This window comes from Euprymna scolopes, chromosome 44 (genome assembly GCF_053919585.1).
Source record: "Euprymna scolopes isolate OS-2025 chromosome 44, ASM5391958v1, whole genome shotgun sequence".
Taxonomy (NCBI): domain Eukaryota; kingdom Metazoa; phylum Mollusca; class Cephalopoda; order Sepiida; family Sepiolidae; genus Euprymna; species Euprymna scolopes.
The window spans coordinates 33,211,444-33,223,661 of NC_136525.1; the positions used below are offsets into that span (position 1 = coordinate 33,211,444).

At 33.7% G+C, this 12,218-nt stretch overlaps 1 protein-coding gene across 2 annotated transcripts in view; it reads right to left on the reverse strand.

Annotated features, from left to right (window-relative positions):
* Positions 1-12,218, reverse strand: part of LOC145268775 (N-acetylglucosamine-1-phosphotransferase subunit gamma-like) — a 40,644-nt gene that overhangs the window by 17,224 nt on the left and 11,202 nt on the right. For both annotated transcript variants that reach the window (XM_080124381.1, XM_080124382.1), the window contains exons 2-4: positions 11,229-11,277; positions 4,146-4,274; positions 2,089-2,172 (exon numbers count right to left, since the gene is read on the reverse strand). In XM_080124381.1, coding sequence (XP_079980507.1) covers positions 2,089-2,172; positions 4,146-4,274; positions 11,229-11,277 — 262 coding nt within the window. The remainder of the gene's footprint in view (positions 1-2,088; positions 2,173-4,145; positions 4,275-11,228; positions 11,278-12,218) is intronic.

The window sequence follows — 12,218 nt, forward strand, 5'->3', positions numbered from 1 at the left end:
AAGTCTAAACAGTGACCAAATGAAACGAGACATGATGGGCGGAGGGAAATAAAGGGAGAGTAATACATTAAATACAAAACTTTAATAATCTGGATGCTGGGAGTTCAATTCTTGCATAGAGTAGTACATTTTCATTTTCTTTCATCATCAAATTTAGTTTAACATCTGTTTTACATGTAGGCATGTGTTGGACAGCTTTTAGAAATTGACTTCCAAACCAACTTAGCTCTAGCCAAGTCTTTAGTTATCCTTCTTTCTTTTAAACCCATCCTCATCATTTTCCTCTGTGTACAGCAATAGCAGTGAACGTTTATATATATATTTTTTAATTAGACATTGGTATACCATACATTCACACAAGTAGCAATAATCATACTGACTAGGGTTAGGACAACAGCATATTCTTTTCATTGTTTTGACTCTCGAGTGTGTATCTGTTGATATCTTATATATTTTTATATACAGTGATCTGGTTCTTGGTTGATGAACTGTGTCTAACTGTATCGGATATATACTCGAGAGTCAAAACAATGAAAAGAATATGCTGTTGTCATAGCCTAATAATGACAAATCAAAATTATTATATTGCATACTGAATGTGATAACGTTACTTGCTAGGTAGTGTGAATTAATTTGTCTGTATCTTGGAGATATTTCTGTAATGGTTGTTACATTCTGGGCATGGCAAACAGCTTTCTGGGCAGAAACCACAATAAAACAATAGGCACACTGGTTCGAGGACTGGCTACCCATAACTATCTTGGCTGCTGCAGACTTATGCATGGCCTGTGTTCATCCAGGATGCTGTGTGTTCTGTGGGAGGAGTCAGCTCAACCTATCCTGGGTGAATGTTGCCTCAAGTCAATGTAAAAAAGTTGGCTTAGTAGTTTTAGAAAGGAAATGATTTCCTAAAAGTCCAACAGAAATATTTGCTAATGTAGGACTAAAATGGCTGCCGTAGATATACTATCTATTTGGTGATACATGATGTTTTGAAACTGTGTTCTCAAATAAATTAACAGCATCCTTTTTCCACTGATACCATTTGCCATAATTCGCATTACTTCTTAACTTCACTCAGCTCCAAATGATACGTCACGCCTCAACATCTTTCCTCAAAATAATACGTCACGCCTCAACATCTTTCCTCAAAATAATACGTCACGCCTCAACATCTTTCCTCAAAATCAACCTTCTTGTTTCTTAAACAGCTTATTTTATGTAACCCAAGATTGTCTAATTTGCATATGACCGGTAAGAATTTTCATTAGATCATGTGACTGTTGATGATAAAATCAACTGGGCATCGTCATTTTGTTTTTTTTTTTTTCTATTATTCAGCAGCTGATTCCTACAGGATGTGCCGAAACGTGGGTGTTTTTGGAGACAAATAATTTTCATACTCATTACAATTTTCTCTACAGAAACTGATTTATTAGCAAGCTCAACCAATCTAACAAAAATTTGTTCTGAGAAGAAAGTATCTGTATATAAAATTAAAATAAAAACTATATATATTCAAAATGAAAATCATGTAAACAGGTGTAAACGACAAAGATACTGTTATCATAACCCGCCAAGGCATTGTATGGTGGATGAACGAGGGATCAGCTGGCTCCTCTTAGTGTGGTTATGGGAGAGTGCGTGGATAACATCAAAACTTTTCCCTGTCCAATAAAAGATGTTGTCAACCCACTTCTTGTTCCTTGCAGTTTTTATAAATCCTCCCAAGCATTTTACCATTTGAATTTCCTTTTACCACCATGGTCAGTAAATCTTCATAGTAACGCACTTATTGAGTGACCTTTCTGCAGGCCTCATTCTTGATGACATGGTCCTTGTATGACCAAGGAGTTTTCTGAGGCATCGCATTTCTACTGCTTGGATCCTCCTTTGTAGGTCTGCATCTCAGAACCAAAGTGAAGCTATTAAATGCACTAATCATCACGATCACGCTTTGCACATGCAAGGCATGGATACTGAATGCAAACAAAGATACATCAGACAAAAAAATGTTTTAGTAGTCAGAGATAATGGAATATCTGTAGAGACAGAATCAAAAACAAAAACAGAAAAGCCGATACTTACCCCAATATTCCATTATAAGGTTTCCATTGCAATGATATTTCGTGTTGAGTTACATTATGGAATGGACAAAACACATATTTATATCTGTGAAAAAAAAAGAAAACAGTTTGTAATAGGTTAGATGTTCTGTGGGAAATTCTTTGGACCTCAACAGATTGTCGATCATCATTTCATCAACAAAAGTACTGTAAACAGTTGTGTTGTTAGTAATGATGCAACAACTCCAATATTTTTCCCAATTTCAATATAATTACTGATTCTGTTCTAAATTCCCATTCCGATACAATTACTAACTCTTATTCTAAAATTGTCTAAAGAAGTAAAATTTCATATTTTTTAAAATAAAAAAATATAAATAAATATAAGAACTGAAAGAAAAAGAAAAGGCACCAGAGATTAAATGAATGAAAAAGTAAAAAAAATGAAAGATACAAAAAAATTTTTAAAAACGCCAAAAACAAACAAAAAAAATGAAAAACAAATGAACGAAAAAACAAAACAAATGAATGATAAAGCAAAAAAAATGAACGAAAAAGCCCTAAAATTCAATGACCAAAAATTAAAAAAGAAATACTTGACTAAAAGAAATGACAAAAGAAATGAATGAAAAAGAAAGAACATAAAATGAAAAAGAAAGTCCCCCCCACCACCACAAAAAAATGAAAGAAAAGAAAATGATCAAAATATAAAAAAAGAAAAAACAAATGATTATTTTATGTCATATCCACCTTTTTTGGACTATTTTATGCCAAATCCAATCATTTTGGTAAAAGTTTTTATGCTTTAAGTCTTTTATATCTTCAAATATTTATTCATGATTTTTGGTTATGTTGTTTTGTAGAGGAAAATTGTTTTTGGCTTGGCAGAATAGGATTGAGTTTTGCAAATGGAAAAGATAATGAAACAACATCAATGGTTGGTGCATTTTTGTTAAGGAAGTTGACAAAACAAATGAAAAGTCAAAAAAGATAATGAAAAGAAAAATAGGAAGGAAAGGAAAATCAAACAGAACAAAAAGAAAAAGATAAAAAAAGAAGAAAAAGAAAAAAACTCAAACATTTGTAACAGACAAATGCTTGAGTTTTCTTTATTATAGTTCAACCAAATAAAATTTGTATTTCAGTGAAAAAAAAAAAAAAAAAAAAAAATGGAAAATAAAGCTCCCAAATTTGGATCTAAATTTAAGTTTCAAATCATAGTTAAAACAAATTCCATTTAACCAAGAAATGTGTCCTCCATGCCATGGACATTATTGTTGTGTATTAGGGGGAGGGTCTATATGACGGCATCATATATATGGTACCAAATTAACGTATGTTGTGTTATCACTAAATTGTTTTTATGTATTCTTTAATAATTAACGGAGTGTATATAAATGTGTGTATGTGTTTGTGTGTGTACGTGGCACTAAATAAATGTCTGTTGTTCTCACTAAATGTCTATCTTAACAGCCTGTAACTTGGCTAGTCTTTATCGATGCATGTGTGTCAGAACATATAATACACATAACATGACAACATATCTGTTTCTGCTGCTGCTGCTTCTGGGAGCTTCTTCAACCATCTTGGGGAACCGGACCTATTTTGAGGAAGATGCTTCACAAGACATAGACCAAGATGTCGGATTTTATATATTTTATTCCCCAGTATTTTTTTCAGCAGAAGTGGAGTGATCTTGGCTTGTGGGATTTTCTATTTCTCCATTCTGAGGGGAGACCTGTTTAGTCCATCCAGTGCAAACCCACCGGATCACAGAGTTTGACACCTGTCAAAACATGACGATTCAAATCTCTGTTGTCCACTCATCGCTAGATAGATAATTATACAGATAGATAGATAGATAATTATACAGATAGATAGATAATTAATGCTTCTACACGGCTATTATCTAACATTATCATTTCGAGTTAGAATGAACTTGAGAGTCATAAATAAAATAACTCTTCAAAACTCACTAATTGGAGCTGCACCATTGTAAGTCGTTTTGTTTGTATCCAAGAGGACCAAACTTTTAGCAAACAAATTTATGAAAAAAAGAAAAAGAAAAAAGAAACTTACAAAGTTGTAACTTTTTCAAAACATTTTCCAAACAAAGTTTTAAAATGTGGAGGTCCAGAGAAATTAGCTGCTTTCACATTGGCTTCCAGTGTAGGTTTTGCCTGTGCTTGATTCCCAAAATTGTTTGTCCTAAGGAAAGGAAAAACATAATGAAAGGTTAAGACTTTCAATTTTTACCTTTTTACATCATTTAACATAATGGAGATTTAGTACCTGTTTGAAACTATGCTCTTACTTCCATTAATAACAAAGATTTAGTATCTGTCTGCCTGAAGACAAAACTATATTATTATTTCTATTAATAATAGAGATTTTGGTATGTGTCTGTCTGAAGTGGGAATTATACTAAAATTTCTATTATTAGGTTGAGAAGAAAGTTCTTGGGGAATTATTAATTTTGATTTGAAATTATGTATTTTACTATTAAGTTTTCGTTATAATACCATATATTTTATATCTAATTTTAAAGAGCGGTTTTCGCTCTATCTACTGATTTAACTTACAATCGTTTTAAAACAATTACGTCTTCTTTTCAGAACGTTGAATACAAAATGGAAAAAGGAAAATTCGCACAATTTTTTTTATTTCAACTCAAACTAGGCAGAAAAGCTGCTGAAACAGTTTGTGATAGCATTAAAACCACTACTGAACACACAGATGGTTTAGGAAATTTTGTGATAGCATTAAAACCACTACTGAACACACAGATGATTTATGAAATTTTGTGATAGCATTAAAACCACTACTGAACACACAGATGGTTTAGGAAATTTTGTGGCAGCAATGAGAGTCTTGAAGGTGATGAGCATAGCAGTCAGCCATCGGACATTGACAACTATCAATTAAAAGCCTTGAAGCCAATTCATGCACAACTGCTGGACAATTTGCTTCCAAATTCGACATTATGCATACAATTTCCAACCACTAAAAAGAGATTGGAAAGACAAATAAAATTGATAAATGGTGCCTCACGAATTGAATGACAACTAAAAGAAACGCTGTTATGAAGAACGACCCGTTTCTCAACCGGGTTGTGACTTGCCATGAAAAGTGGGTTCTTTACGACAACCTGCGACACTCAGATCAATGGTTAGAAGTGAATTACTGTCAACAAATGGATGAAATACATCAGAAACTTCAACAACAACATCCAGCATTAGTCAACAGAAACGGCCCAATTCTTTTCCATGACAATGCCCGACCATATGTTGCTAAACTGACCCTGTAGAAGTTGAACGAATTGGGCTACGACACTCTGCCTCATCCACCATAATCTCCAGACCTCTCACCTACCGACTACTATTTTTTAAAGTATCTCTACAACCTTCCACATGAGAAATGCTTCAAAAACCTAAGCAATATCAAAAACGCCTTCAGTGACTTCATCGCCACCAGAACACAAGATTTTTACGTTACTGGCATAAATACACTTGTTTTACTTTGGCAAACGATGGAAATTTGGTATCTGTCTGTACGAAGTGGAAATTATACTATTACTTCTATTAATGATGGAAATTTGGTATCTGTCTGTATGAAGTGGAAATTATACTATTACTTCTATTAACGATGGAAATTTGGTATCTGTCTGTACGAAGTGGAAATTATACTATTACTTCTATTAACAATGGAAAGTTGGTATCTGTCTGTATGAAGTGGAAATTATACTATTACTTCTATTAACGATGGAAATTTGGTATCTGTCTGTACGAAGTGGAAATTATACTATTACTTCTATTAACAATGGAAATTATGTATCTGTCTGTATGAAGTGGAAATTATACTATTACTTCTATTAACAATGGAAATTTGGCATCTGTCTGTACGAAGTGGAAATTATACTATTACTTCTATTAACAATGGAAAGTTGGTATCTGTCTGTATGAAGTGGAAATTATACTATTACTTCTATTAACGATGGAAATTTGGTATCTGTCTGTACGAAGTGGAAATTATACTATTACTTCTATTAACAATGGAAATTATGTATCTGTCTGTACGAAGTGGAAATTATACTATTACTTCTATTAACAATGGAAATTTGGTATCTGTCTGTATGAAGTGGAGATTATACTATTACTTCTATTAACGATGGAAATTTGGTATCTGTCTGTACGAAGTGGAAATTATACTATTACTTCTATTAACAATGGAAATTTGGTATCTGTCTGTACGAAGTGGAAATTATACTATTACTTCTATTAACAATGGAAATTTGGTATCTGTCTGTATGAAGTGGAAATTATACTATTACTTCTATTAACAATGGAAAGTTGGTATCTGTCTGTATGAAGTGGAAATTATACTATTACTTCTATTAACAATGGAAATTTGGTATCTGTCTGAAATTGAAACTATACTATTACTATCTGTCAATGTTCAATTCAGGTGCATCTGTTGTAGTATCTGTTCTGCTGTGATGAGATCATAATTCCAAGTATTGCCTTCTTTGGATGGAGGAGGCAGTATTGTACATGCCCCATTACCATGGGACGACCTTCTTAAGTATTATCTCCTCTTTCTGAGTGAGGTAGTGTAATATATGCTTGCTTGTCATGTGATCATCCTTACAGATGTTAACTCCTCTTTTAAGAGTGCAATAGTGTAATATATATATATATATATATATATATATATATATATATATAATATATATATGGTATAATCACGTTGACACACTGGTTCCCGCCAGATTACCGAAGTTAAGCACCGTTGAGCCTGGTCAGTACTAAATGGGTTACCATTTGGGACTTCCAGGTGCTGTATGTGCTCTCCGCTTATCTCGGCATTGCTTCCAGTCGTCTTGGTCTTCTCCTTGCCACTGAACCCAAAACAGTGTCGATTCAGGAGAGGTGTGGTTAGGGATTGCGCGACCCTTGCCTCACAATTACACGCGCAACTGCCCCTACAGGGGTGTCCTTTGTCTTTCGAGACTGAACGGAGGCATCGAGTGTAATATATGTTCGTTCGTCATGATATTAAACATTACACTCTCCTTTGCTGCAATAATAATAGGCTAAATTTAAGATTTACTAGAATTTGAGCCTTTGACTCCATAATTCTAATTGAATAAATGCAAAAATTGACAAAATTTAAAAAAAAAAAAAATGAATTTTATTATCATGCTCGATTACGATAACAAAATAGTAATAATCACACAAGAATTCCAGAATGACATTAACGAACACAACTACACACATTCCGTATTCCTACTTAACACACACTGACAGGTTTACCTTTCTTATTGTATTATTCCAGTTAGGAACATTATTAGACTGAAGATATTTTCTATTTATGACATAAACAATGTCAATTATGAACTTAATAAACAGAAATCTTTGCATAAATCTACCTGTGTCCTCCTAATCATCATATTTGGTTTAATATCCATTTTACATGCTGACATGTGTAGGATGACTTTCAAAAATTGACTTCTAAAATGGCATATCTTTGGCCAGGTCTTTATTTATCCCTCTTTCTAACAAGTCCATCTTTATCACTTCTCCATGTTTTCCTTGGCTTCCCCCATGAACCGAGTCTGCTATCTCAACTGTTCTACATCTACTACCCTTAAAACGCCTCATGCATTATTTCATCGTGGCCATACCATTAAAGTCTGCTATTCTACAAACATACTCCAATACTATCTAGATTCAATCTTACTCTGAGGTCGCAAATCCTACCATTACACATCCATCATATCATTTTTCAGAACAGGAGACTGCGTTGGTATGATCATGTTGAAAAAATGGAGTAATAGATGTAGAACAGTAGAGGCAGCAGGGTCAGTTGGTAAAGGAAATGAGGAAATGATAAGGATGAACTTGAGAGACAGAAGGATAAATAAAGATCTGGCCAGAGATAGATTATTTTGGAAGTCAATTTATAAAAGAAGTCACATACTAGCATGTAAAATGAACGTTTAACCAAATATGATGATGATGCCTGAGTTCTTATCGATCTGTTATATATTATGGACCCTATGTCAATGGCGATTAAATTAGCTAGTGTGGATTTTGGCAAGGGTCACGCTAAGTGCATGTTAATAATCCAGATCTGCAAACCAGAATCATGGGTTGTGCAAGGCAGTTGGCCAATAACATAAAAAACTTTAATAATCACTAATTGCAATGTGTTACCTCAATATTTTTGTCCGTTTGTCACCCATTGCAGTTAACTATAACTAAATAATTAGCTAAGAGAACACTCTCTCTCTCTCTTTCCTAAGTCAATTCTTTCAAAAATAAAACCTTTAATAAAACTCAGCAAACGTCTCCTTGTGTCTTTCCTGCATGAAAACAAGTTATTTGAATAGCAACCACTAAACGAAACAGTGACAATGAAAGGAAGTGGCAGCACCAGACAAGTATGTATAAACACTCCATACACGCATATAAAGAACCCATTGTTATAATGAAAACATTACACATCTCCACTGTTGAACATTTTGTTGCACATAAACGGGTTATCATCTCTCCACTTACCTGTAAATATATACATAGATTTTTATCTTTCTAATGGGTGTTTGTTTTTAGAGGTAGCACACTTTAAATTGAAATAAATCACAGAAAAATATTTTTATTATACAAATATATGGTTTATTCATAAAATTAATTTTTAACATAATAATTTAAATATAATTTTGGGCATATGACCTTGCAGCTTTGCATATATGGCTTAATCTAGAGGTCAAATTTTCACAAACTATACACTAAATCAGGCACTAAATGTTATCTTCTAAGTGTTTGATTTATCATCATAGACATGGCCAGCTGACAGATCCATTTCATGAAAGTATTCGTTCATCAAATGCTTCTCTGAGTAAATTGATTGTATCATTTGAAATTTGCAAATGCTGCTCAGGTGTCAGTCAAGATGAATTTCCAAACTAAGCTGAACTGTCAAATTTACAATTAAAGAAAATAAAGTTGTTGATTTAAATTTTACTGCCTCTAAAAAGAAAAAAAAAGCACCCTAATAGTTGAAATATTGATTATAATTTATTTTTCTACTAGACTGGGTGCCCGGCATTGCCTGGGTATTTGTAGGTGTGTGTTGAGAAAAAAAAAAGTTGTAGCAGGCAGGCTTGAACCCGTGACACGAAGATGAGGTGGAGGTGTGTGTAAGGGTGTTGGTTGAAAAAAAAAAAAAAGAAGGAAAATTGCGAGCACAAAAAATAAAAAAAGAAAATTGTAGTAGGCGGGCTAGAACACGTACAGCAAAGGGTGAAAAAAAAAACGTGTCGTGTTAGCTGTTGCGCCCATCGCCAAACTGGAAGTGGCATGAGTTTAAATTAAGGCTAGATAATCAAAAAGACTTTCGAAAATATCGGCAAAAAAAGCGACTCCTCCCTGTAGAAAAGTGCCCAAATGGCTATGATTGATTACACCTAGTTCCTTCTCCGTTTTGTTGGAATTCATTCTTCATCATTGTCCCAAACAAGACGATTTTGACATGGACGTGCAAACTCAAAAATATTTTCAGTCAAATCTTTGCAAATCTAAAAAAAGTAACACCTATACGTGAATATAGTAAGCCAGTGCAAACTTAGAAATTCTTATAAGACTTGATCAAGAGAATCAGTTTGGAGAAGAAACTTCACCAGCCTAGGATGACAAGGCAAAAGAACTCAATGACTTGTGTATCCAGCCTTTTATCGCTTGCACACATCTACATACACACTACAAGAACAAAGGTAAACGCACACACATTCACAATGCCATGCTGCCCAATACACACTATGAACATATTGATTTGTAACGAGTATTCACTTAACTACTTTACTATGAACATATTGATTTGTAACGAGTATTCACTTAACTACTTTACTATGAACATATTGATTTGTAACGAGTATTCACTTAACTACTTTACTATGAACATATTGATTTGTAACGAGTATTCACTTAACTACTTTACTATGAACATATTGATTTGTAACGAGTATTCACTTAACTACTTTACTATGAACATATTGATTTGTAACGAGTATTCACTTAACTACTTTACTATGAACATATTGATTTGTAACGAGTATTCACTTAACTACTTTACTATGAACATATTGATTTGTAACGAGTATTCACTTAACTACTTTACTATGAACATATTGATTTGTAACGAGTATTCACTTAACTACTTTACTATGAACATATTGATTTGTAACGAGTATTCACTTAACTACTTTACTATGAACATATTGATTTGTAACGAGTATTCACTTAACTACTATGAACATATTGATTTGTAACGAGTATCACCATATAAGAAATCAAACTTAATTTATACCACATCTTTCAGCTGACAACCATTCCTTATCAAATTTGCATGAACAGGGTTTATTTCCAAGAACTTCCTTTCTTTGGGAACCACAAAGACTGCTTCCTTATAGACTGCAACAGCTTCCCTGCAGGTTACAGCTTGGTCGTCTCCAAATGCTATATCAACAAGAACCAACTCAGGCACATCAGGGATATATCCTTGATGATGAGTCCGACAGTGACTGTTGCTGTTGGGATGAGGTGTGGTTTTGTTCAGTTTCAGGAGGTCCACCCTCCCATGCTTTACCTTCTCTTTGTGCTGTGATTTTGCAAGCCAGTAATAATCAAGACAAACATGGTGATATTATTAACAAAAGTATGTTACACAAGTATACATCAATATTCTGGCACCATAACTGCTACAAATTGCTACTATTGACATGTTAGATGGAAATTTACAGTCTCTCGGCAAGTCCATTTTTCCTAAAATGAGCAGATCAGTTTATTTCATATCACTTTTACAAGGGATTAATTGCCTGAGATGCTTCTACTAGGGAATGCTGATGAGGCTGTTCAAGCATTCTTGTAAGCCAAAGTGTGTTAATTTTCATGATATCTCAGCCAGCTTAAAATCTGCCCTTGTGTCTAACCTGACGTAGAGAGGAGGTAAGTAAAGTAAATAAGCAAACTTAACTCATGCGATTGATTGCTCAGCATCCTTCAAATGACAATCTTCCCATATCATTAAATTTATCCTTGAGTGACTCTTAGCCTTGATAAGTTGTGATTAAACAGTAAAAATAAGCAAAACACAATCGTTACTTACCAGTTATTGTCGATGTCATCTACAATTTTGATGCTTAAGACATCACTTTCTGAAATAATTGATAAAAAAAACATTAACATCAACAATAATGGATTAATAGAAGTATTTTTTTTGCCATGACTGGGTATTATTACGAATTCCATTGTTATTAATGCAAACAGAAAATAATAACAACACATTCGTGAGTTCATAACAAAAAAAATAATAATAAGACATTCATGAAATACAATGAACATTAAAACACGTACGCCCCCTGGGTTCGGTACAACTTGCTGTAATAAAAATATGGGGAGACTCTTTCAAAACCAGAAATATACAATAGACGACGAACAGCGTATAAAAAAAACCGAAAAACACGACACGCTATGGTAATATTTTCGAAATTAAATTTTATCATAAAACAATGAACTAACTATGGTAGGCGAGGAATAATGTAATTAAGTGAAAATAAAAAAGAACAAATTATAAAGATGGGGAGGGGTATCTTTATATACTATTCGAAGGATGCCAACGAGAAATACTTCAATACAAAAAAAATATCAGTCCAAACGAAACAATGGCAATATGAACTTGTTGACTTAAACATATGAGAGAGAGAGGTAACTCACGGTTATTTTATGTTTCTTTTCTCTTATTTATTTTTTCTTTCAACTTTCAAAGCAAGCTTTAACCTTCATTTTATTCAACTCGGACAATAGTTCACAGCACGCTGTGTTCCTTTGTCGTATCCATTCACTGTTTTGGGTTATTCTCGGAATATCATGCCTCCTGTATTTGTGAAATTAACACCCAGTATTCCGACAACGCCAGCTTGTTCTCCCAAGCATTATTTTTTTTCTCTCGCCGTTGATATGGAGTTCCTCCCAGGCATTACTTTCTTCCTTTCGCTGTTGGTGGAGGGGGAGGGATATCCACATCTTCGTTCGTCTGTCGCTGGGTGACGCAGTGGAAAATTTTCCACTTGTGCACGCCGTGGTGTGCCGGCCAAAA